General features: G+C 43.9%; 1 long non-coding RNA gene and 2 gene segments (V, D, J or C); all 3 read left to right on the top strand.

Moving 5' to 3' along the window:
- The first annotated feature begins 1,017 nt into the window (after positions 1 to 1,017).
- LOC113010393 (uncharacterized) lies at positions 1,018 to 1,934 on the top strand. Its single transcript, XR_003270333.1, has 2 exons — positions 1,018 to 1,249; positions 1,346 to 1,934. It is a non-coding gene; the product is annotated as an uncharacterized LOC113010393 (long non-coding RNA).
- A 6,719-nt stretch (positions 1,935 to 8,653) lies between these two features.
- LOC113010364 (T cell receptor alpha variable 38-1-like) lies at positions 8,654 to 9,204 on the top strand (the record flags this gene model as incomplete). The annotated part of the segment is given in 2 exon segments: positions 8,654 to 8,763; positions 8,885 to 9,204. Coding segments are annotated over 2 exon segments (363 nt in total), but the record flags the coding sequence as incomplete, so codon positions are not given.
- Positions 9,205 to 26,607: 17,403 nt separating this feature from the next.
- On the top strand, positions 26,608 to 27,236 carry LOC113010349 (T cell receptor alpha variable 18-like; the record flags this gene model as incomplete). The annotated part of the segment is given in 2 exon segments: positions 26,608 to 26,813; positions 26,899 to 27,236. Coding segments are annotated over 2 exon segments (384 nt in total), but the record flags the coding sequence as incomplete, so codon positions are not given.
- Positions 27,237 to 27,911: the final 675 nt, after the last annotated feature.

The following is a 27,911-nucleotide window of genomic DNA, read 5'->3' as shown; positions in this document are numbered from 1 at the left end:
GTACTTGTAACTGCACCTCTTTAGTTTCTTTTAACACCAGCAGATGTTTCGCTGTTCATAAAGACCCTTAACAGGTTTCTGTCTGGCTCCACAGACTGATGCTGAACTCAGCCAATGAGATGGTCTCTCTGTGCAGAACAATAGCCTGATGTTGAGGAGAAGGCTGTGCAGCAGAGAGGCTGCTTAGTCTTTTCATTCTGCTGAACTTTGTTCATCTGCTGTGTGACTTCAGCACCTGAAACATGTTCCTTTATCTGTTTGTACTTTTCTCTCACTGCATAGGTGAGTGTTAGAACACAGAAAAGTCTCATGGTGACAAGATTTGATCAGGAAATAAAAACCAGAGGAGACACAGAGATTTAGGGAGGAGCTGAGCTGCGACTGAAGAGCAGACGAGACAGAGAAACCTCCACATTCAACACAGAAGATTCAGTCCAACATGTTGTTGTTGGGCTGTTATGAAACTTCTCTGTTAATCATCATGATTCTAACAGGTACATGTGAAAAAACTTCATCCTAATATTTTAATTATTATTCACGATTTCTTTGTATAATATTTACAGATTTCTGTTTCTTTAGGTGTCAGCTGTCAACAACTCACTGCCAGCAAAGCTGAAGAGTCCAGTTTGGAAGGCAGCACAGCTACTCTGTCCTACAGATACTCCAGACAAGCAACTGGAAGTGATCAGTTCTACTGGTATCGACAATATCCTGGAAAACCACCAGAGTTCCTGACCTTTAACTTGGGAACACAAAACACAACAAATTCCGAACTTTCTGTCAGAATGGTCGATGACAGAAACGGTCTGAACCTTCAGATCTCCTCTGCTGCAGTGTCTGACTCTGCTGTGTACTACTGTGCTGTGAGGCCCACAGTGACAGGAAACAGCAAAACTCTGTACAAAAACCTTTGGAGCAAAGACAACAGAATACTCCACAACATCCACTAGAGGGAGCCACACACTGTTACACCTCTGATTCTTGTGTCATTGGACTGATGACAAAGACAACAGAGAAATGAAGCAGTAAAGATCAGAGACAGAGACAGAGCTGCTGTGGAAGCACAGAACTGTTTGATTGGTTGAGCTATTAAACTGGCCCCGCCCACTGAACCTGTGCTCATCCAATGACATTATTTGTTGGTCATTGTGCTGCAGTGGAAGAACATTGTTCATGTGCTGTCTGTCTGGCTTTAATAACTCCAAAGACATGTTGCTGCACCTCTTTTTGCTTCTATCTCACATTATAGGTGAGTTTAAGAACAGGGATTAAAGTTTAGTTGAAGCTGCTGCATTAAGCAGATATACAGACTGCATTTCACTACTTTTCTTCTTTCTTTTTCCAGGACTAACAGCTGGAGACTCAATCACTCCTCAACAACCTGAAGTCACTGAAACAGAAGGAAAATCTGTCAAACTCACATGTAGCTATAAGACAACATCGGATTATGCTAACCTTTACTGGTACAGACATGATTCTGACCTTCAGGCTCCTCAGTTTATACTCTGGAAAAAAGGAAAAGGATCTGCGGCTCAATATATTCATGATAATCGATATGACTCAGAAACATCTTCTTCATCAACTAATCTGACCATAGCAGCCCTAACCCTGGCAGACACAGCTCTCTACTACTGTGCTCTACAAACACAGTGATACAAAGTGTAGAAGAGGCTGTACAAAAACCTGAACACAGATATCTGACTACTCTTCAAAGAGGAGGGAAGTGGTATTCAAAGCACAGCTTCATATCAGATGGATTCTGCTAATTCCTGTTTTATCAGAGTCACTGTGGTTACAGCTGCTAATGAAACACTGTGGGAGGATTCACATGAGCAGCAAATCCACACCAACCACAAACCAACTGCAGGAACGTTCAGACACAATAAAAACTGTCAAACATCAAAAGCTGCTCATTTACACTATTTTATATTTAGTGGATGAGGACATGCAGAAATGCAGCAGAAGCAAAATAAACAGAGTAACAGAGGTTTATCTCTTTAAGGTAAAATCTCTCACATGAAGCTAAAAGTCCAACCAGGAAGACCATCTCATGCTTGTTCCATTTATTCTTTTTGAACTCATCACATCAGATGATGATGCTCTCCTTCATCATTGTCCTGCTCTCATGTTTAAGTGTTTCCTCCTCTCAGTGTCAACAATTTGTTCATGTTTTCATGAATGATGCGTGCAGCTGTGAAAGCTGTTGTGGAATCACAGCAGTCCAGACTTCAAACTTAAGTCGTTTGATGGTTTTCCAACAGAGTTCTTAAAGTATGACCACAGTAGATCCAGAAGAACACTGAACGTGCTGTCGATGCAGCCCGACACCAAATTCAAATCAAATTCAAATTTTATTTGTCACGTACACAGTCATAAATTACCAAGATGGCCGCGCGCACAGACGCAGCGGCTCACTGCTCCTCACGTTCGGTGTTTTGTTTTTTACTTTCTCTACGTGTATCTGTGTGGATGTGTGTGCTTTTTATCATTATACATCGAGTAGAGTCCACCTACAGTCGTCAGGACCTTTTGAGTTTGGGATTACGCTGTGCAAGGAGCATTACATCGGACTACCACCACTTTCACAGCATTCCGGAGGACATAATAAGAGCTCCAGGGTCTCCGTGGTTGGTTCTTCCCAGCGGCAAGACAAAGAGGAAACGTAAACAAAGGAGGCAAAAGCGTGGCTGCAGGGCGGGTCCACTAGCTCGGCTAAAGAAACAGCCATTTAAGCCACCGCTTCCGAGTATTTTTCTCTCCAACGTCAGGTCCATAACCAACAAAATCGACGAACTGAGATTACAAATTGCAGTCAATAAGTGTGTACGGGACAGCAGCATAATATTACTCACAGAGACTTGGCTGCAGCCATCAATTCCGGACTCGGCTATTGAGCTAGCAGGCCGCACGGTTCACCGTCACGACAGGAACGGCCACTCCGGTAAGATCAAAGGAGGGGGTTTATGCATCTACACCAATGACAGCTGGTGCAAAAACACAAAGACTGTAGACAGCCACTGTTCCCCGGATTTGGAATACTTGACTGTGAAGTGCAGACCCGTCTACATACCTCGCGAGTTTACTGTTGTCATGGTAACGGCCGTGTATGTACCACCCGATGCTAATGCTAACTCTGCCATGGAGGAGCTGCACAAGACAATAAGCAACCAGCAGAACTCCCATCCAAACGCAGTGCACATTATAGCTGGGGACTTCAACCATGCTGATTTAAGGTCAGTATTCCCCAGATTTGAACAGCATATTAAATGTGCAACGAGGGGGAAAAACACATTGGATAAAGCCTACAGCAACATCCAAAAAGGCTACAGAGCAACCCCTCTACCACATCTAGGTTTGTCAGACCACATGTCCATGCTGTTGATCCCTGCATACACTCCCATTAGGAGAAGAGCCCCCCCAGTCACAAAAACTGTGAAAACCTGGCCAGAAGGTGCATCACATCAGCTGCAGGACTGTTTTGAAAACACGGACTGGAGCGTGTTCGAACATCAGGACCTTGAAGAGCACACAACATCAGTGCTCTCATATATTAACTTCTGTGTCAACAGTGTCACTGTGGACAAACGTCTCCGGGTGTATTCCAACCAGAAACCCTGGATGACTAAAGAGGTCCAGGTCCTGCTGAAGCAACGTGACGCCGCTTTTAGATCCGGTGATGGTATGCAGTACAGTGCAGCCAGATCTCAGTTGAAAAGAGGCATCAGAGAGGCCAAGGCAGCGTACAAGAGAAGGATCGAAGACGACTTCACCACCAACAACTCACGACAGGTATGGCAGGGAGTTCAGCACTTAACCAACTACAAACCTGGCAATACCACGTTGACTGAGGGTAACGCGGAGCTTGCAGAGGAGCTGAACCACTTCTTCGCACGCTTTGAGGTGAAGGGACCAGAGGCAGCAGCAGCAAAAACATCGGACAGCAGCAGCCCAAGCCTCATAGTGCAGGAATATGAGGTGAGGCGCACACTGAGGGCAGTGAACCCCAGGAAGGCCACCGGACCAGATGGGGTAACCGCAAAGGTCCTAAAAGAGTGTGCAGACCAGCTGGCTGGGGTCTTCACTAAGATCTTCAACACTTCACTGTCCCAGTCCTGCATCCCGCCGTGCCTAAAGTCAGCCACAATTGTCCCACTGCCAAAGCGTACCAACATTAGCAGCCTCAACGACTACCGACCAGTTGCTCTAACACCTGTTATAATGAAGTGCTTCGAGAAACTGGTCCGACGTCACATCATGTCCTGCCTGCCACCCACACTCGACCCGCTCCAGTTTGCATACAGAGCTAACAGATCAACTGAAGATGCCATTGCTACAACGCTCCACACCACCATCTCTCACCTGGAAGTGCAGGGCCGTTACGCCAGGCTGCTCTTTGTTGACTTTAGCTCTGCTTTCAATACGATACTCCCGGACAGACTAATAAATAAACTGCTGGAAATTGGACTTCCTTCCACCACCTGCCGCTGGATCAGAGACTTCCTCTCAGACCGTGTACAGAGAGTTAGAGTGGGGCCTCATCTTTCCTCAGCCCTCAGCCTCAACACCGGCTCTCCACAAGGCTGTGTACTGAGTCCCCTACTGTACACTCTGTACACACATGACTGTGTTAGTTCCCACCCAGACAACACAGTCATCAAGTTTGCAGATGATACCACTGTGGTGGGGCTCATCTCAGGGGGAGATGAGACTGCATACAGAGCTGAAGTTCAGAGGCTGTCAGATTGGTGTGCAGACAACAACCTGGACCTCAATACCACCAAAACAAAAGAACTGGTAGTTGACTTCAGAAGGAGGAAGTCCGAGCTGCAGCCTGTCAGCATCAACGGGGAGTGCGTGGAAAGGGTCTCCAGTTTCAAGTTTCTGGGTGTGCACATAGACACAGACCTCCAATGGAGCTCTAACACCTCTGCGGTCTTAAAGAAGGCCCAACAGCGTCTCCACTTTCTGAGAATCCTCAGAAAAATGGACCTGAAGAAGGAGCTGCTGACCGTCTTCTACCGCTGCTCCATTGAAAGTGTGCTGACATATTGCATCGGTGTGTGGTTCTCCAGCTGCACCACAGCACACAGAAAGGCACTCCAGAGGGTCATCAACATGGCCCAAAAAATCATTGGACATCCTCTTCCCTCCCTGAAGGACCTGTACAGCACTCGCTGTCTCAAGAGGGCACGCAGCATCCTACGGGACTGCACACACCCAGGACACCGGGTGTTTAAGCTGCTGCCGTCTGGCAGGAGGTTCAGGCTGCTGAGGTCCCGAACAAATAGACTCAAGGACAGCTTTTACAACAGGGCAATAGCCCTGATCAATGTAAATAGCTGACCTGACTGGATACCTCCCTGGACTTTTTAGGGGGAGGTAACAATGTTTAAAACGATAACAATAATATTTATATTTATAACAAGGTGCAATAATAATTAATGTGCAATAATAACAGTGTGCAATACACATACACTTATTCTTCTTTTTTATACTAAGTTATTATACTGTGTTGTGTTGTTTGTTACGTTGTGATGTGTCATATCGTGTCGTGTTGTGTTATATGTAGTGCCGACGTAGGACAGTTTTTCCAATTTCATTGTACTACTGTACTATGTATGACTGTGCAATGACAATAAAGAGTTATCTTATCTTATCTTATCTTATCTTATCTTATACACAGTACGATATGTAGTGAAATGCTTGGACAACTGCTCGTGACCTAAAGAAAACAAAAAAAGGAAAAGGCTATGAATAAGATAGGAAATAAATATGAAAAATTAAAAAGGGTAAATTTAACTAGGAAGGAATAGAATATAAATTAAGGTTAAAAATGAAATAACTGTACAACACAAATTAGAATGAAGGGTAAATTTAACTGGGAAGAATAAGATAAAGATAAATATATAAATTAAAGTTGAAAATAAAATAACTGTACAACAAAATACACAATATAGAACTATATAAGAATGTATGAAGAAATCTAAATATAAATAAATATATACACAATAACAGCAGCTGTACAAGTATTAACCGGAAATGAAGAATATAGTGACCAGTGTTGTGCAAAACCAAAGTCCAGAAAGTCCAGTGTGTGTGTAAGAACTGTATGTGTGGGTCAGTACTGTGTGGTGGTGTGATTGAGAGACCGTATCGCCTGCGGGAAGAAGCTCCTCCTCAGTCTCTCTGTGTTGGTCTTCAGGGAGCGGAATCGCTTTCCTGACCTCAACAGAGAGAACAGTCTGTTGTTGGGATGGCTGAGGTCCTTCACCATCTTCCTGGCCTTGGTCCAGCACCGCCTGCTGTAGATTGAGTGCAGGTCAGGGAGCTCGGAGCGGATGGTGCGCTCAGCTGACCGCACAACCCTCTGTAGAGCTCGTCTGTCCTGCATGGTGCTGTTCCCGAACCAGGTTAAGATGTTTCCCGCCAGGATGCTCTCTATGGTGCACGAGTAAAAGTTCCTGAGCACCTTGGAGGGCAGTTGGAAGTCTCTCAAGCGTCTGAGGTGGTAGAGACGCTGACGGGCCTTTTTCACCACGGTGTTGATGTGACAGGACCATGACAGGTCCTGCGTGATGTGAACTCCGAGGTATTTGAAGCTGTCCACTCTCTCCACTGGGCACTCGTTGATGACGGGGGTCTGGTAGTTCCTCTCCTGCTTAGTGCTGAAGTCCACTATCAGCTCCTTTGTCTTACTGACTTTTAGAAGGAGGTTGTTCCTCTGGCACCAGTTCTCCAGATTCCTAATCTCCTTCAGGTAGGCCGTCTCGTTGTTATCAGAGATCAGGCCCACCACGACGGTGTCGTCAGCAAACTTGATGATGGTGGTGGAGCTGGTAGTGGCCACACAGTCATATGTGTACAAAGAGTACAGCGAGGGCCCGCTGGTGTAGTCTCTGCAGGTGAAGGACGGATAAACCAGTCTGCACAGATCAGATCGAAAGATTCCAACAAACAAATCCATCCATGAGGGGATCTTTCCTTCAATCTAAGGGCCGAGATTTTTACTTTGTGTCACGACTATTTATCAAAAATCTAAATCTGTGGAGTTCATCCATGGTAAGCAAAAAAATGTCATCACAGCTCCTTCTGCCTGTCATTTACTGGTAAAAAAAACAAACCTTCAAAATGCAAAACATTGAGCTGTCGCCAATGCATGCTGGTCCACAGCAGAGCTAGACTCTCGTTAAACCCAAAATGAATCCAAAAATACCCTGAGCAACATGAAGCAATAACTAACATGAACAAAACTTTATCTAAAACAAATCCAAGTAAAAAACAAACTTAACTAAACTCAACATTTACAATCCAACATCTAATTATTCTAAAAAACAACAAATCTCATGTTTTTGCTTTGCTGAGTTTAACTTCTCGTGTGGATTTTTACGTGACTGAATAAAATTCTGGAAACTTGGAACATTTTCCCGCAGACTGGACACTGAGAGACAGACTGAAAGAATAAAAGACATGGAACCCAGAGACGACAGAGACTTAAAGAAGAATTAACATCAAACTAAACTCATGACCAGAACCAAACTGAAACAGATTTATAACACTCATTAAAACAGGATAAAGAATCAGACATAAATCATAATACAGAAAAGCACCAAAACATTAGAAACAGGCAATGCTGGGTCAAAATGACCCAGAACCGTGACAGTAAGATGAACATCAGTATCTGTCCAGGTCCTAAATGTTTCTGATGACCAACACTTTGGCTTGTTCTGGTGTTCCATTGAGTTTAATGAATCCTTTACAGTTTGTGCTCCATGTATTTATCTCTCTGTTTCTTCAAGTAACGTGTTTTCCTGGTGAGTCAGCATTTTGTTTTGTCAGATGTTCATTCATGAAGACGTCACATCCTTTCAGTTTCTTCCCTTGTTTTATCAGGTTTGTGTTTTCTGTCACCAAATCGCACAATGACGGCTGCTTTGTTGTTCTCATTGTTTTTTTGCCTGTCCTGTTTGTTTTAGCCGTCAGAATTGTTGTCTGAAGCCCAACAAAGATACCCAACGATTTACTTTACCAAGTGGATCACACGGCTTTGCCATGTTGGTCCATTTAATCGACTTTTGTTGTTGTTATTATTGAATTTATTTTATTTTTATTTTCAGTTGTTACAGACGGGACAGACATGGTTGTGGGAGAGGAAAGAGAGAAAGAAATATGAAGGACAAGAAAAACAGAGGGGAAGAGTGACAGTGAGAAAGGGCACTTAGAAAAACAATCTCCCGGATCAGTGAGAAAAAATAAGAGAAAACGAGCGATAAAAGAGAGCAGCATATTAAACACAACACCGTCACATGAATCCAGCTGTGAGAGACATTTTTGTCTCTCACAGGCTGTCAGTGATCTTCAGTCTGTTTCTGACTTTGTTTCTGCTCACAGTCAGAGGGAGCTGACATATTCAACATGAACACAGATCATGAAGTTACAGAGTTATTCTGTCTGTTCTGACTTAAAGTTGTTGATGATCAAAGATGAATGGATCTTCAGATCTGCTCTGCTGCAGTGACAGACTCTGCTGTGAGGCCCACAGTGACAGCAAACCCACAGAGATGCTCCACTGGAGGGCGACATCATCCAGTAGGCGGGGCTCTCCTTCTGCACTGTGTTCAACCATTGTGTCAATAATAAGTGCTGCTATGAAGAGAACAATTCTCAGACTGAATGTTGAACATCAGCTAGTTTCTCCTGTTGATTTAAACCTTGTTGTACAGATGGAACATTGGCTGTGGATTATTCTTGCTGCTCTTTTCTTTGGTGAGATACAAACATCAACATGTTTCCTCTGCTTAAATAAATGTGTGAGTCTGATTAATGGTGAGTTTTTAATCATGTTTATTGATCCATCTCTTCCTCTGCATGTTCTGTTCTTCCTCAGAGTGTAAAGGAGAAGACAAAGTGATCCAGGAACAAGGAGATGTCATTGCTGCTGAAGGGGACACAGTTACACTTCGATGTAGATATGAGACCAGTTACACAAATCCTACACTGATCTGGTACAAACAAGAAGTGAACAGTTACCCAAAGTATATGCTCAAATGTTTCTCAGAAACAACAGAAAAATCTGAAGAGTTCAACAACGACAGATTTGAAGCTAAAATCAACAAAGCAGAAAAGTCAGCTCCTCTGAAGATCCAGAAGCTTCAGCTGTCTGACTCTGCTGTGTACTACTGTGCTCTGCAGCCCACAGTGACAGGAAACAGCAAAACTCTGTACAAAAACCTTTGGAGCAAAGACAACAGAATACTCCACAACATCCACTAGAGGGAGCCACACACTGTTAAACTTGTCTGGTTTGTTTCACTCAGTTAATAAAATGTCTTTTGCATAAAAACAGAAGCTTTAATTCACTTCGTAAAGGAGAGATTTCTCACATAAATGAATCATTCTCTCTCTTCACTGCAGTTTCTTTAAAACTGTCTCTTCATGATCAGATGTGCAGATCACAGCCTGATGGTAGCAGACCTGTTAGTGACTTTTAATCTTCAGCCATCATTCTATGTTTCTCAGATATTTTTGCTAGATGTTTTTCTTACACATATTTCATGAATGTTGCTTCTAAGACAGGTGTTAAATTATATATATATAAAAAAAAAACACCCAGCACGCCCCTGCGGGCGGTTTATCCTTCAAGCTCGGGTCCTCTACCAGAGGCCTGGGAGCTTGAGGGTCCTGCGCAGTATCTTAGCTGTTCCCAGGACTGCGCTCTTCTGGACAGAGATCTCCGATGTTATTCCCGGGATCTGCTGGAGCCACTCGCCTAGCTTGGGAGTCACCGCACCTAGTGCTCCGATTACCACGGGGACCACCATTACCTTCACCCTCCACATCCTCTCGAGCTCTTCTCTGAGCCCTTGGTATTTTTCCAGCTTCTCGTGTTCCTTCTTCCTGATATTGCTGTCATTCGGAACCGCTACATCGATCACTACGGCCGTCTTCTTCTGTTTGTCTACCACCACTATGTCCGGTTGGTTAGCCACCACCATTTTGTCCGTCTGTATCTGGAAGTCCCACAGGATCTTAGCTCGGTCATTCTCCACCACCCTTGGGGGCATCTCCCATTTTGACCTCGGGACTTCCAGGTTATACTCGGCACAGATGTTCCTGTACACTATGCCGGCCACTTGGTTATGGCGTTCCATGTATGCCTTGCCTGCTAGCATCTTGCACCCTGCTGTTATGTGCTGGATTGTCTCTGGGGCATCTTTACACAGCCTGCACCTGGGGTCTTGCCTGGTGTGATAGACCCCAGCCTCTATGGATCTTGTACTCAGAGCTTGTTCTTGTGCTTCCATGATTAGTGCCTCTGTGCTGTCTTTCAGTCCAGCTTTGTCCAGCCACTGGTAGGATTTCTGGATATCAGCCACCTCCTCTATCTGCCGGTGGTACATACCGTGCAGGGGCCTGTCCTTCCATGATGGTTCCTCGTTTCCCTCCTCTTTCTTGGGTTTCTGCTGCCTGAGGTATTCACTGAGCACTCGGTCAGTTGGGGCCATCTTCCCAATGTATTCTTGGATGTTCGTTGTCTCATCCTGGACTGTGGTGCTGACACTCACCAGTCCCCGGCCCCCTTCCTTCCGCTTAGCGTACAGCCTCAGGGTGCTGGACTTGGGGTGAAACCCTCCATGCATGGTAAGGAGCTTTCTTGTCTTTATGTCAGTGGCTTCTATCTCCTCCTTTGGCCAGCCTATTACCCCAGCAGGGTACCTGATCACGGGCAGGGCGTACGTGTTGATGGCCCGGATCTTGTTCTTACCATTCAGCTGACTCCTCAGGACTTGCCTGACCCTCTGCAGGTACTTGGTGGTTGCAGCCTTTCTAGCGGCCTCTTCATGGTTCCCATTCGCCTGCGGGATCCCCAAGTACTTGTAACTGTCCTCTATGTCTGCAATGTTGCCTTCTGGTAGTTCAATCCCCTCAGTTCTGACTACCTTCCCTCTCTTTGATACCATCCGACTACACTTCTCCAGTCCGAACGACATTCCAATGTCATTGCTGTATAGCCTGGTAGTGTGGATCAGTGAATCGATGTCTCGTTCACTCTTGGCATACAGCTTGATGTCATCCATGTACAGGAGGTGGCTGACAACTGCTCCGTTCCGTAGTCGGTATCCGTAGCCAGTCTTGTTAATGATCTCACTGAGGGGGTTCAGGCCTATGCAGAACAGCAGTGGGGACAGAGCATCTCCTTGGTAGATCCCGCACTTGATGGTGACTTGTGCTATGGGCTTGGAGTTGGCCTCTAGTGTTGTACACCACATCCCCATTGAGTTCCTGATGAAGGCTCTTAGGGTCCCATTGATCTTGTACAATTCTAGGCATTCCAGTATCCAGCTGTGGGGCATTGAGTCATAGGCCTTCTTGTAATCAATCCAGGCAGTGCACAGGTTGGTCAGTCTGGTCTTGCAGTCTCGGCTGATTGTTCTGTCTACCAGTAGCTGGTGTTTTGAGCCTCTGGTATTCTTGCCAATTCCTTTCTGTGTCCCGCTCATGTATTGACCCATGTGCCTGTTCATCTTAGCCGATATGATGCCTGACAGGAGCTTCCATGTAGTACTGAGGCAGGTTATTGGTCGGTAGTTGGAGGGGACCGGTCCCTTCTTGGGGTCCTTGGGGATCAGGACCGTCCGGCCTTCAGTTAGCCATTCCGTGTGTCTCTCGTTAACTAGCAGCTGGTTCATTTGTGCTGCCAGACGCTCGTGGAGTGCAGTCAGCTTCTTCAGCCAGTAGGCATGAACCATGTCGGGCCCTGGTGCTGTCCAACTCTTCATACTGGAGACCCTTTCTTGGATATCTGCCACTGTGATGGTTACTGGACCCTGTTCAGGGAGGTCGCTGTGGTCTGCCCTCAGATCCTCTAGCCACTGAGCATTGCCGTTATGGGTTGCATCCTTCTCCCATATGCTCTTCCAGTATTGCTCCGTCTCCAGCCTTGGTGGTGCTGTTCTCTTATTGTTCCCTTGCCACTGAGAGTACACCTTTGCTGGTTCTGTGGAGAACAGCTGGTTTATTCTCCTGCCTTCTATCTCTCTGGTGTACCTCCTCAAGCGGCTGGCCAAGGCTGTGAGTCTTTGCTTGGCAGTTTCCAAGGCCTCAGGTATGGACAGCTTGCTGTATTTCTTAGGCACCTTATTTGGCGCACCTTTCTGCAACTCCGTTAGTTGGCTAACCTCCCTCCGTGCTACTTTGATCTTGCCCTCTAGCCTCCTTCTCCATGGAGGGTACTGCTCCTTGTCGCTGTTCAACTTGTAGCCAAGCATCTCACTGATCACTGCTGCCGTATTGTAGATCAGCTTGTTAGTGTCGGTAATCGTGGTTGTAGGTATTGCCCGTAGTGCTGCATTAACATCATCTAGCAGACCTTCTGAGGGTACTTCACGTAATCTTGGTAACCGGCTACGGGGGATACAGGTTTCAAGCTTGGCCATGATCCTATTTTTCAGGTCAGTTCCTCTCACACTCAACAATCCTTCTCCTATCTCACTTGGGGCTATGTACCCAATCTCGGGTGGGGGTGATGATGTCGCCCCCCTGACCTGGCGTCCTGACTCCTCCTTGCCGTAGCATTTGTGTTGTATCTCGTCAATCTCTAGCTGTGAGAGCAGTCCCTTCTTTCGAATGTTGGAACACTGAGCTACTAGTTGTTTCGCCGTCATTGGGGATGTTGGGTATCGAAGAATCCATATGTCCCTCATCCTATTCATGTAGCCCCTTCCGCCGGGGTTACTTGCGTAGTAGCATTCCAACAACGCCCTGTTTTCGTCTCTTGCCCACTGATGCCTTCTTGTTCCAGTAGCCCACTTTTCGTCAGGGTGCCCTGGTTCCTCAACACCTGACGCGGACCTTGTTGATCCGGGCGACGTCCGAGCCGGCATGCCTTCATATGCATATGCATATGCATATATATATATATATATATATATATATATATATATATATATATATATATATATATATATCCCTTCCCTTGCCTTGTTTGAGAAGGTAAAGCCGGATTTGGAGTTTCCTACTTAGGACATATGGCTTCGGTTGAGATGAATATTTTGCCTCGATTGTTATATCCTGTCCAAATGATTCCAGTTATATTTTCAAATAGTGTGATGAAGGATCTCAATTGCTGGCTAAGCTCTTCTATTTTTAGCAAACACATACCAAACTTAAGATGGCTACACTACAGCGCCCAGGTTCAGTAGGGGGTCTTTACCAAATATTGGAACATATCAATTGACTCACATGGGGTGTATTCATGCCTGGGTCACAAATAACTCACTCTCTATCTGGTTGGGAATTGAAACTTCCCTTTCAAAGTGTCCACTAAGTGGACTTACTGTTGTTACATCGAGCTGTGATAATCCAGTCACACTTCATACACTTTAGGTCTGGCGATCAGTACGTCGAAATGGAGAAGATTTTGGGTTGTGAATTAGAACCCTGTGTCTCTCATACTGGGCCTCCACAGCCGGCGTATAACATCAAAGAATAATAGCAGGTTGTATTGTTTTCTCACCCATGTGTGGAAGAATATTCTACTGCAGCGGATGAAGGAAAAAGACCAACTATCAAAGGCTGGCAAAGAGTAGTGTTGGATCTAGTGCCACTGGAATATCTTACATGTGTACTAAACTCAAAAACAGACCAATTCTTCAACAAGTGGAATTACGTCGAACCTGATGTCTGTAATATTATGCAACAAGGATTCAAACTGCACATTACTACTGGGACCACAGGTATTGTTGTCAGGGTTGGTTGAAGGATGACACAAATGCAGAACGTTCTGAATGGAAAAAGTGTGTTTATTTACAAAAAGACTATGAAAGAGTGCCAACAACCCACAGTGTGTTCCCAATTCCCAGGCCGGGGGTCCTCTCCTTGATATGTGGTGAAGTTTTGTCCTCCTTGCTGCCTGTGGACACAGTGTGCTGCTCCCTCCACACATTTTCACATTTGACCTAGAAACTAGAGGCGCCACATTCAGTACAGTCCAATCCACCATCTGACAACAACACTTAAATCATTCCACAGGGGAAAACAGAAACCACAATCACATGCGTTGGACCACTAACTGTGTTCCTGCTCCACTGCTCTCTTAAGTAGGGCTGCTTGATTAGGCAGATCGGCAAAAGGTGAGTGATTAATCCCAGGTGTGGCTTGCTCTAAGGCGGGAGACTCTCTGGGCCTGGTGTGGCAGCAAAACCAACATACCATGGTACACACACACTCGCAACACACACTCACTCCAACTCATAAACAGGGAAGTGAGGGACCAGGAGCAGTTCACACCAACAACCAACCATAAGCACTCCAGAAGACAAATGAAACTAATAAATATTCATCTAACCCAAACTAACAGGTGACCCCAGGCTCACAGACACAGGCCCATGACAGCTGTACTGTAGTGTGTTTATTTTAGAAGGATCTGAGCTGGTGTTTGGTTTTGTGTTTAGTTTTTGGTTTGTTTGTTTGTATTGCTGTGAACTGTACACAATATTATGTTATGTAATTATCAATTGTTTGTGAAAATGAAAAAAAAAACCCAACTAATAAACATATTGTTTAAAAAAGCAAAGAACAAAATCAAAACTTAAACACGGAGTCACCCGACTCTGGACCGTGCCAGTCATGGAAGACTCTCAGCCTCCTGTAAAAATAAAAGTACTGAATGTGACCAGGCCTGGTCATCAGTTATCAATAAATGAACTCATGAACCAATAATCATCCGCATATATACAATATTTGATATCATTATTACACTCAGCATTAACCTTTACAAGCACCTTAAATTTCATTAATTATTTAAATCAAAACAAGTGCTACAGAATGTATATGATCTATTAAAATTACTATTATAACTATGATAAAAAGAATATTCTAGTCTCTGTATTCATAAGTGAAATATGCCAGTATGTATGTGTCATGATTCGTTGTGTGGCAGGCAGGAGAAGGACCCAAGATGCAGACTCACAGACACGGGGATAAACTTAAAGATCACAGTTTTAATGCTGGCTTAAAGGTGAAACACAAAACAGTACTGAACTAAACTGGAAAAACTAAACATGAGATGTACCAGGAACCACGGGGAGAATAACACACAACATGAGGGAGAACGCGACGCCGAACAGAGGAAGACGCAGACAGAAATACACAGAGGGTTAACGAGGAAAGTGGGAACACACGGGGAACACAGCTGACACAGATAACCATAACGAGACAGGGCGGGGTGAACATAACACTGACGGGAGACGGGCAGAGTCAAACAGGAAGTACACAGAGGTTCAGGCAGGAGGAGAGAGCACGGGGAGAACACAGACATAACAGGCTGGGGAAAACATGGAATAAAACACGAAAGGGGACAAGGGCTCATGAATACATAGAGGGGCACACAGGGGGTGAGAGTCACAAAGGGAAAGCACACAGGGAACAACATAACAGGGCGACTCAGGAAACATGGCCTAAATAGGGAACAAAATACAAACATACAAGAAAACTAAGAATACTGGGCCAACATGGCCCAGGACCATGACAGTATGCACAGCACATATGTCCCTGTGAATTTCTGGTGAAATATGACTGTTTGCATTAAAGCAGGGGTGTCAAACGTACGGCCCGTGGGCCAGAACAGGCCCGCAAACAGGTTTAATCCAGCCCGTGAGATGATTTTGTAAAGTATAAAAATGAGCAGCAATTTTTCAATAACGAAACTGCTGTTCCAATTGTGTCCATTGGATGGCGCAATAGCAATTGTGAGCTACTTTGTTTTGCCTGCAAAATTTAAACCTGTTGTGCTTCGGCACCCTCATTGCCCCATATTTGCAGCTCTGGAGGCCAGGATTACTGAATTGGAGACTCGGCTTCACACCCTTCATTCACCTGTAGCTAGCCAGGCCCCTGTAGCTGGTGCAGCCGACGATAGCGTAGGCCCCGCTAGCTGTTCCTCGAAAGAACCCAAGCAGCTGGGGAAAGAGGGCGGCTGGGTGACGGTGAGGAGGAAGCATAGTCTTAAGCAGAAGCCCCAGGTACACCACCAACCCATTCATGTGTCTAACCGTTTGTCCCCACTCGGCCACACACCCGCCGGGGGTCAAATTCTGGTAATTGGTGATTCTGTTCTCAGACATGTGAAGCAAGAGACACCGGCAACCATAGTCAATTGTCTTCCAGGGGCCAGAGCAGGCGACATTGAAGGAAATTTAAAACTGCTGGCTAAGGGTAAACGTAAATACAGTAAAATCATAATTCACGTCAGCAGTAATAACACCCGGTTACGCCAATCGGAGGTCACTAAAATCAATATTGAATCGGTGTGCAACTTTGCCAAACAATGTGGGAGTTTTCTCTGGTCCCCTCCCCAATCAGACCAGGAGCCGCATGTTCTCCTTAAATTGCTGGCTGTCTGAGTGGTGTCCCAGAAACGATGTGGACTTCATAGATAATTGGCAAACCTTCTGGATGAAACCTGGCCTTGTTAGGAGAGACGGCATCCATCCCAATTTGGATGGAGCAGCTCTCATTTCTAGAAATATGGACAAATTTATTAAACCCCCCAAAATATGACTATCCAGAGTTGGGACCAGGAAGCAGAGTTGCAGTCTTACACACCTCTCTGCAGCTTCTCTCCTCCTACTACCCCCCCAAAAACCCATCTCCATAGAGACTGTGTCAGCTCCCAAAAAGACAAAACACAAACTAAAAACCAGCAATAAACAACTTAAACATAAACCATCACAAAGAAAGAACAATACAGTATCCACATCTGAACCAAAGAGTAAAACGGTGAAATGTGGATTATTAAATATTAGGTCTCTCTCCTCCAAGTCTCTGTTAGTACATGACTTAATAATTGATCAACAAATCGATTTACTCTGCCTTACAGAAACCTGGCTGCAGCTGGATGATTATGTTAGTTTAAATGAATCAACACCCCTGAGTCATTCTAACTACCACCGTGTGGTACGCTGGAGCCACTATCAGGGACAAACAGAGACTGCAGCGTGTTGTGCACTCTGCTGAGAAGGTGATTGGCTGCAGACTCCCATCTCTGCAGGACCTGTACACCTCCAGGACACTGGGGCGTGCAGCTCGGATCTCAGCTGCCCCTTCTCACCCTGGGCACAGTCTGTTTGACCTGCTCCCCTCAGGCAAGAGGCTCCGGTCCATTCGCACCAGAACCTCTTGCCACAAGAACAGTTTCTTCCCCTCTGCTGTTGGACACATGAACAATAACCCTATGACTGTTCCCACCACTAACACATGACCCTACGCTGTGTTCACTGCATCATTCCATGTTTGGCACTGATCACCACCTGCACTCATGTATATATCTATCTACTTAGCACTTTTAATTCTTATTCTTATTTTTATTTTCATGTCTATTTTAGCGTAATTTATGACAGTATGTTTGGGGTTAGGGTTAGGGTTAGGGGTTAGGGAAGCACCGCAGCAATTTCCTAATGTTGTAAACCTGCTCAACATTTGGCAATAAAACCCTTTCTGATTCTGATTCAGAAACCTCGAAGCACAGGCCGAGGGGGCGGTGTGGCAGCAATTTTTCACACCAGCCTATTAATCAACCAAAGACCCAGACAGACTTTTAATTCATTTGAAAGCCTGATGCTTAGCCTCGTCCACCTCAGCTGTGAAACTCAGAAACCAGTCTTACTTGTTATCATCTATCATCCACCTGGGCCTTACACAGAGTTTCTGTCTGATTTCTCAGACTTTTTATCTGATTTAGTTCTCAGCTCAGATAAAATAATTATTGTGGGTGATTTTAACATCCATGTAGATGCTAAAAACGACAGCCTCAACATGGCATTTAATCTGTTGTTAGACTCAATTGGCTTCTCTCAAAATGTAAAAGGACCCACCCACCACTTTAATCACACTCTAGATCTTGTGTTAACATATGGCATAGAAACTGAACATTTAACAGTGTTTCCTGAAAACCCTCTCCTGTCTGATCATTTCCTGATAACATTTACATTTACAATAATTGATTACACAACAGTGGAGAGTAGACGTTTATCACAGTAGATGTCTTTCTGAAAGCGCTGTAACTAAGTTTAAGAATATAATCCACCCACTGTTATCATCTTCAATGCCCTGTACCAAGACAGAGCAGAGCAGCTATCTGAACACTACTCCAACAGAGGTCGATTACCTTGTTAATAATTTTACCTCCTCACTACGTACGACTCTGGATACTGTAGCTCCTGTGAAAACTAAGGTCTCAAATCAGAAGTACCTGACTCCGTGGTATAATTCTCAAACACGTAGCCTAAAGCAGATGACTCGTAAGATGGAGAGGAAATGGTGTGTCACAAATTTAGAGGATCATCATTTACCCTAGAGAAATAGTTGAGCTGATTTATAAGAAAGCCCTCCACAAAGCCAGAACATCTTACTATTCATCACTGATTGACCGCTAACTTTCTGCTTCTTAACTCAGATCAAACTGAGCTTATTGTTATTGTACTCGGCCCTGAAAATCTTAGAAATATGGTATCTAAGCAGATTCTTACTCTGGATGGCATTACCTTGGCCTCCAGTAACGCTGTGAGGAACCTTGGAGTCATTTTTGACCAGGACATGTCCTTCAACGCATATAATAAACAAATATGTAAGACTGTGTTCTTCCATTTGTGCAACATCTCTAAAGTTAGAAATATCCCTTGACAGAGTGACGCTGAAAAACTAGTTCATGCATTTATTACTTCCAGGCTGGACTACTGTAATTCATTATTATCAGGATGTCCAAAAAACTCGCTGAAAAGTCTTCAGTTTATCCAAACCGCTGCAGCAAGAGTCCTGACAGGGACTAGAAAGAGAGAGCAGATTTCTCCTGTTTTAGCTTCCTGTTAAATCCAGAATTCAAAATCCTGCTCCTCACATACAAGGTCTTAAATAATCAGGCCCCATCTTATCTTAATGACCTTGTAGTACCATATCACCCTATTAGAGCATTTCACTCTCACACTGCAGGCTTACTTGTTGTTCCTAGAGTATTTAAAAGTAGAATCGGAGGCAGAGCCTTCAGTTTTCAGGCCCCTCTTCTGTGGAACCAGTTTCCAGTTTGGATTCAGGAGACAGACACTATCTCTACTTTCAAGATTAGGCTTCAAACTTTCCTTTTTGCTAAAGCATATAGTTAGGGCTGGACCAGGTGACCCTGAATCCTCCCTTAGTTATGCTGCAATAGACGTAGGCTGCCGGGGATTCCCATGATGCATTGAGTTTTTCCTTTCCAGTCACCTTTCTCACTCACTATGTGTTAACAGACGTCTCTGCATTCAATCATATCTGTTATTAATCTCTGTCTCTCTTCCACAGCATGTCTTTATCCTGTCTTCCTTCTCTCTCTCCAACCTGTTACAGCAGATGGCCCCGCCCCTCCCTGAGCCTAGTTCTGCTGGAGGTTTCTTCCTGTTAAAAGGGAGTTTTTCCTTCCCACTGTCGCCAAAGTGCTTGCTCATAGGCGGTCATATGATTGTTGGGTTTTTCTCTGTATCTACTGTACAATATAAAGCGCCTTGAGGTGACTTTTGTTGTGATTTGGCACTGTATGAATAAAATTAAATTGAATTAAATTAGTATTACTTATATCCAGTATTCTCTGGGTGAAATTCCCAGGGTGGCGTTGTCTGTCAATTTGTGAATTCCCACCTCCTGCTGCCAAATTATCAACTGCCTGAAAGTTCATCTCAATCTGCTTACAGAAGTAAGGTAACACTTAAAGTGTAATTTTGCTTATTTGTATTCACATTGGGACGTCGTATTACTGTCATGAAAGAGTAAAAAACATGCCCTGTTATGTTATTTAGAGCCCTGCATATTCAGACCGAGAGATACCATACCATTGTCTTTGGCCATGATGCACTGAGATTGGTGAGCACATACTGTATGTCTCAGTTTTAGTCTGTTTTGCACTTTATTGTTGAGAAACTGAATTAATCTGAATTGTTTTGAGTAAAAATTGTTGCATATGCAATACTTCCTCCAGTCAGTGTAACCCTTCTTGTCTTCTAATGACACTACTGGTGATCTAGCAGATCATCTTCTCTTCTCTCTGTCCCCTCTCCCTGTCGTGCCACCATGGGGAGCAGGGCCTTCAGCTGCTCTGCTCCTTGAATCTGGAATTCCCGACCTCCTGATTTAAGAAATATCTCTTCCTTCTCTTTCTTTAAGGCCCAACTCAAAACTCACTTGTTCAAAATAGCTTATCCCACATAACCTCTCCACTCTGCTATTTTAAATTTGTGCTTTCATTATTCTGCTGTGTACAGGTTCCTTGAGTGTTCTGAAAGGCGCTTTCAAATAAAATTTATTATTATTATTATTGTTTTGAATTAGATGGCGAGCCTTCCCACCTGGACTTAGAGAGACTGAGAATCTCTTCTTTTCCACTTGATGATCTGCTGCACCTTGTGGTGTGGTAGGACTGTATCACTCACACTTTCCCACACAGCTGGTTATACATGAGACCACTGACTGACATTTTCTCATCCCTATTTTCTTTCACACCCTGGGAATCTTTGGACTCTACCCCTTGGACATGTTTTACTTGGGACTTTGAATAATAAGCTGTTGTATAGAACATTCTCCACATGTGAAAGGAGTGTGAGAGTTTTATTTGAAAGGACATTGAATTTCAGTGATCTGTTTTCCGTAACAGTTAAGGAGTCAGGGTGCACCCAACACTGAAAACCAAAAGGTAACACTTGGCCAAGTCACTATTTTAGTAGTTTTATGTGTTTTAGTTTTCTTTCATGTTTTGTAAGTTTTCTCTCTACAATTGTAAAGTACCTTAACATGTGTTTGTCAAACCTGTGGTTTATTTCACTAAAGCCGAAACCCTAACCCCTAAAGCTGGTTCTTTTGAGCAACATTCATGTCTCTGTGTCTCATGTAAACACAACCCTGTGCTGCTATAGTCAAACTATTGGCCCATTGATATATTCTTTTCAGCGAATCCCCACTGTGTTACAGCTGCCTTATTTCTTTAAGTTCTGCTAACTTCTTCAGGTTCTTGTGTGTGGTTCTGTTTAAAGTAAAGATCAAATAATTAATTACAATAATTAAACTAATTAGAAAACTTGTTTCATCGCAGCCCATAATGTTCAGCCTTCTGCAGCTGAGCTGTTAAACTGGACAAAATAATAAAAATGGCTCAGATGTTCAGTTATTAATAAAGAAGGATTACATCTGCACCCAAAGGGTCATGAAAACAATCAAATATACATTGTAGTCTAACACAAGTGAAGCACTGAAATAAACTGCAAAGTAACTTAAAGTAAATATTTCCTGTAGGATCACAAACCATCAAACTGACCAAACAGCCACAAAGTAAAACAGATGTTGTGTCCAAAAGTGTCAGCTGTAACTGGGACTGCTGCTGCACCACAACACTCCTGCATGTCGTGTCCACAGACATGACGTCTCTCAGGTTTGTGTTTGAAGATCAAATCAAATAAGATGATGCTTCATTTGAACAAACAGTTGTAAACAAAAATCCTTCCCAACATACACAAACTATTCTGAGATGTTTCTTGAATTCAGGACTTCTTACACATTTTTCTCCAAATGTCTCAAGTTTCAGACTTTTTAACTGTGTGAGTATCAGCGACTCTCTGACTCTGTCTACATGGTTAATGTGACTTCTGCTTGTGTGACGTGTCACACGGCTCCCTTAAATCATTTTGGTTATAAAGTGTGTGAAGCACAGGAGGAGGAGTGACTGAGAGCAGAGAGGAGGAGCAGAGATTCAGGGAGGAGCTGAGCTGTTACTGAACTATAGAAGAGAGAAAAACCTCCACATTCAACAGAGTTCAACACAAAACAAACTTTATGTTCCTCAACATGCTGTCATTACATCACTGTTTGTTTCCTTACTGGCTTCTCTTCCTGTTAACAGGTGAGTTCATATTTAATAACTCTCTCTGTTGTGTGTGAGACAGTAGGACTTTTCCATGTTCTAACTGAGTTTTTTCTGTCTGCAGGTGTGATCTGTGAGGAGCTCACAGCAATCGACACTCAGAAATCCAGTTTAGAAGGAAGCACTGTGACTCTGTCCTATAAATACTCCAGACAAGCAGCTCCTGGTGATTATTTCTTCTGGTATCGACAATATCCTGGAAAAACTCCAGAGTTCCTGATCTCTCACTCAGACAAAGGACAGCTGACATCAGATCCAGTCATTAGACTGTCTGTGAACATGAACAATGATCAAACACTGATGACTCTTCAGATCTCCTCTGCTGCAGTGTCTGACTCTGCTGTGTACTACTGTGCTGTGAGGCCCACAGTGACAGGAAACAGCAAAACTCTGTACAAAAACCTTTGGAGCAAAGACAACAGAATACTCCACAACATCCACTAGAGGGAGCCACACACTGTTAAACCTCTGATTCTTGTGTGACTGATGACAAAGACAACAGAGAAATGAAGCAGTAAAGATCAGAGACAGAGACAGAGCTGCTGTGGAAGCACAGAACTATTTGATTGGCTCAGCTATTAAACTGGCCCCACCCACTGAAGTTGAGCTCATCCAATGACATTATTTGTTGGTCATTGTGCTGCAGTGGAAGAACATTGTTCATGTGCTGTCTGTCTGGCTTTAATAACTCCAAAGACATGTTGCTGCACCTCTTTTTGCTTCTATCTCACATTATAGGTGAGTTTAAGAACAGGGATTAAAGTTTAGTTGAAGCTGCTGCATTAAGCAGATATACAGACTGCATTTCACTACTTTTCTTCTTTCTTTTTCCAGGACTAACAGCTGGAGACTCAATCACTCCTCAACAACCTGAAGTCACTGAAACAGAAGGACAATCTGTCAAACTCACATGTAGCTATGAGACAAGTGCAAGTGATGTTTGGCTTTATTGGTACAGACATCATTCTGACCTTCAGGCTCCTCAGTTTATACTCTGGAGAGGAGCAAGATCACAGAGTGATCGTCAATATATTCCTGATAAACGACATGGATCCCAAACATCACCAACAATAACTAATCTGACCATAGCAGCCCTAACCCTGGCAGACACAGCTCTCTACTACTGTGCTCTACAAACACAGTGATACAAAGTGTAGAAGAGGCTGTACAAAAACCTGAACACAGATATCTGACTACTCTTCAAAGAGGAGGGAAGTGGTATTCAAAGCACAGCTTCATATCAGATGGATTCTGCTAATTCCTGTTTTATCAGAGTCACTGTGGTTACAGCTGCTAATGAAACACTGTGGGAGGATTCACATGAGCAGCAAATCCACATCAACCACAAACCACCTGCAGGAACGTTCAGACAGAAACAAATTAGTGAATACAGTCAAACAGCAAAAGCTTCTGATAAACAAATATCTCACATTTAGCATATTTTATAACTGACCATGAAAGTAAAACAGGAAACAGACTGGGCACAGAACTAAACCTAAGAACTAGAATTCAAAAACAGAACTCAGAATACAAGAAGTTATAGACAAAGGAGAAATCAAAGAATAACAACAACGTTTCAGTGTGTAACGTGGAGCTGAGCGGTGTGGGTCCGTTGCACCAATGGTGCACGATTAATTCCCAGACTACTGCTCCTTTCTCTGCTGCTTTTACTAACTCTGTCCTTTGTGATGCTAACAGTAATGCGGATCTTTCGGTTGATGAGCTCAGTCATCTGTTTAACTCAGCTTCCTCCTCTGTTCTCGATACCGTGGCTCCTCTAAGGACTAAACTGTTACGTCAACCCTGGCTGAACCAAACTACCGTCTACCTACTACCATCATGCTGAGAGAAAATGGAAAAAGGACAAACTTCAGGTCTCTTCTGACAATCTCCAAAATTGTTTATCAAAATATCAAAAGACTGTTAAAGCTGCCAAGTCTGCCTTCCTGTCAGGTATAATTACAACAATCAGTCACAAGCCTCGAGTCATAACTCTATGATTAACCCTGATGTCATCACTCATAGAGATGCTTCACCCGCACTCTGTGATAACTTCCTACAGTATTTCACTGATAAAATCTCAGCCCTAAGGCCTCCATACTTGCCGACATTGGCTGGTCAAGTTCCTGCTTCTCAAGTTCAGATTGTTTTCATCAGTTTGAGCCGGTGTCTTTCTCCACCTTAAAGGAGATCATTTCTAATTCCCTGCATGATATTCTTCAAGGAAGCTTTGAACACCATTGGGCCTGATATTCTACCATTGCTGAACGCATCACCGTCATCAGGCTGTGTGCCGATTGCCTTGAAACATGCTGTTGTACAACCTGTTATTAAGAAGAAAAATCTCTCTCCAGTTACAGGCCAATTCCCAAATTCCCTTTCATGTCAAAAATTTTGGAAAAAGTAGTTCTTAAGCAACTTCAGTCCTTCTTAGACGCTATATTGGTGAAAAGTTCCAGTCTGGTTTTAAACCTCGCCATGGCACAGAAACAGCTTTAGTAAGAGTTTTTAATGATTTACTTTTAACTTTTAACTGGCGACTCAGGCTGCTCTGTGGTTTTGGTTTTACTTGATTTGACCTCTGCATTCGATACGGTTGATCACCACATTTTATTATCGAGGCTGGAGCTTGTTGTTGGTTTCAAAGGCACAGTACTATCTTGGTTTAAATCATCTCTTTCAGAGAGGACTTGCTATGGGCCAGTACTTTTCTTCTTCTGCCCCTGTCCACTGTGGAGTGCAGGGGTCTGTTCTTGGTCCTACTTTGTTCTGCCTGTACATGCTGCCTTTGGGCTCTACTTTCAACAAATATAACATCTCCTTCCACTGCTATGCCGACCACATCCAAATTTACTTCCCCCTGAACTTGGATGTCTCTGACCCACTACAACCTTTGTTCAGCTGTCTTCATGATGTTAACGTTTGTTTATAACAAAACTTTCTCACTTTGAATGAAAATAAAACTGAAGTAATTGTCTCTGACAGTCATACCGCTCTGGGTCAGTGAACAGACACCCTTGGTCCTCTTGCCAGCTTCTCTCTCACACGGTAAGAAACCTTGGAGTCTTTTTGGATAGCTCTCTGAAATTGGAGAAGCCAGTGTTCTCAGTGGTAAAAACAAGCTTTTATCAGTTGTGTTTGATATCAAAGGCGAAGCCCTATATTCCTTTAAAAGTACTTGAAAAACTCATTCATGCATTTATCACCTGTAGACAGAACTACTGTAACTCTCTGTGTCTGGGCCTCCAACAATCCTCCCTCTACCGCTTGCAGGTACTTCAAAATGCTGCTGCACGCTTTCTAACAGGTACCAGAAAGTATGATCATATCACCCCACTTCTGGCTAATTTGCACTGGCTCCCTGTCAAACACCGTATAGATTTTAAAATTCTTTGCTTACTTTTAAAATTTAAAACAATTTGGCACCAGTTAGCTGACTGAACTCCTCCACCTGTATGACCCCAGGAGGGCACTAAGATCCTCTTGCCAGATGCTCTTAGAAGCAACCTAGACCCCGGCTGAAGTCCAGAGGTGATCGGGCCTTTGCAATTGCAGCACCTACACTCTGGAATAGTCTCCCTGCTTCTGTTCGCACTTCTGAGTCTGTACTTCTTTTAAATCGCGTCTTCAAACTCAATTTTTTACTTTTGGATCAAATGAGTTTTAACTATCATCAGGCCTGTTTTATGTCACCTTTGATGTTTGTTGGTGTGTGCCCTGGGGCAGACCGATAGAGGCGAGGCTGCCGTATCGCGCCATCGGCCCCTCTGGCCAACACCAGTAGGCGGTAGGGTAAAGTGTCTTGCCCAAGGACACAACGACCAGGACAGAGAGCCCGGGGATCGTACCGGCGACCTTCCGGCTACAGATGCGATTCCCAACCCCCTGAGCCACGGTCACCCAATAATATCTATGTTAGATTGTACACATGTGGACACATTGGGCAAAGTCTATCTGTTAGACTGTCCAGCAGAGAGACAATGGAGTGCATGCTGTGCAGTGGAGTGAGGAGTGCTCACACCTCTACACTGGAGAAAACAAACAGCCACTCCATAAATGCATGACACAACATAGAACAGGACAAGACTCAGGTATACATCTGCACCTAAAGGTCAAAGGTCAAATCACTCTTGAGGATGCCAGTGTTCATATTCTGGGCAGAGAAGACAGATGGTTTGAAAGAGGAGGGAAAGAAGCATCTGTGTCCACTGTGAATGACCCCCTTTAAATAGAGGGCGGGCGCCAACCGTCTGCTACCTACAGTGTAGTGTGAGATCCTTCTCAGACGCCTCACCCCCACGCACATCTTGTGTCAGGTGATCTCAATAGATCAGATGATAGGACGAGGTCTCAGAATGGTTTCACTGGAACCTCTGGTGGTGATGATTCACACCTTGGCTCATGATGAGAAACATTATTAATCATGGATCAATGACCTTCTTAAAGGGCAACTCTCACTGGGCTTTAAGTCCCTGGGACTCTCCACCATTTGGATTTAGAACTGAAGAAGCTTCTTGGATGAGCTTTGAGACGCCTTCAGATAATATAATGAAGTCCAGCCGCCGTCCTTTCAAGCTCCTAAGACTACCACCACCTGGATGACTGAGAACCTACAAACCTACATCCAAGACAAGATCTCCACTGAAAGCAGCAGAAAGACGTGCTGAGTGTGAAGCTGTCAGCAGGGGGAATAACACAGGGCTGTGAATGAGTCCTGTCACTGTGATCAGGCTCCTCCTTCTAATCCACCAACTTAGTGTTGATGAAGACTAAACAGAGAGATCACAGCTTCTTTATACTTGCTGTAGCTCACAGTTACTCTACACTGCAGATATGACGCCTCTGTTCATCTCAGTGCTGCTGGCTGCTATGTGCCTCGGTATGAACACAACTCTGTTTCTTTGATATCAACATTGACGTGATTCTTTAACAGCACACTGATACTGTTTGTTGGTGTTTTACAGAATGCAGAGCACAAAAAGACAACGTGCTGCAAGCAAAAGGAGAAGAGACTGCTGCTGCAGGAGGCACAGTGACACTTGGCTGTCAGTATAACACCAGCTTTCCATCAGGTAATAATCTCTTCTGGTACAAACAGGACGGAAACAACAGCCCCAAATTCATCCTGAGTCGTGTTAGTGGGGATGATGGAAACACAGCAGCCGAGTTCAAGGAGAGATTTTCCTCCACACTGGATTCCAGCAACAGATCAGTTCCTCTGAAGATCCAGAAGCTTCAGCTGTCTGACTCTGCTGTGTACTACTGTGCTCTGCAGCCCACAGTGACAGGAAACAGCAAAACTCTGTACAAAAACCTTTGGAGCAAAGACAACAGAATACTCCACAGCATCCACTAGAGGGAGCCACACACTGTTAAACTTCTCTGGTTTGTTTCACTCAGTTAATAAAATGTCTTTTGCATAAAAACAGAAGCTTTAATTCACTTCGTAAAGGAGAGATTTCTCACATAAATGAATCTTCCTCTCTCTTCACTGCAGTTTCTTTAAAACTGTCTCTTCATGATCAGATGTGCAGATCACAGCCTGATGGTAGCAGACCTGTTAGTGACTTTTAATCTTCATCCATCATTCTATGTTTCTCTCAGATATTTTTGCTAGATGTTTTTCTTACACATATTTCATGAATGTTGCTTCTTAGACAGGTGTTTAGTTATATTTATATTATCAGAATCAGAATTGCGTTTATTGGCCATGTATATGCACAGACACATGCAAGGAATTTGGTTTCGGTAAATGGTGAATCTCAAGCACAGCAATGTAAATCCCAACAATGTAAACAACACAATTCACACACACACACACACACACACACACACACACACACACACACACACACACACACACACACACACACACACACACACATATATAGAGCTAAACATACATACACAAACCTACACAAGCTGTGTAAACCAACCATAAATAACCAGTTTAAATGTCTTGATGCATCTCAATCAT

This window comes from Astatotilapia calliptera, chromosome 18 (assembly GCF_900246225.1).
Source record: "Astatotilapia calliptera chromosome 18, fAstCal1.2, whole genome shotgun sequence".
Lineage (NCBI taxonomy): Eukaryota > Metazoa > Chordata > Actinopteri > Cichliformes > Cichlidae > Astatotilapia > Astatotilapia calliptera.
The sequence above is the reverse complement of the archived record's forward strand: the minus strand, read 5'-3'. Positions and strand labels throughout refer to the sequence as shown.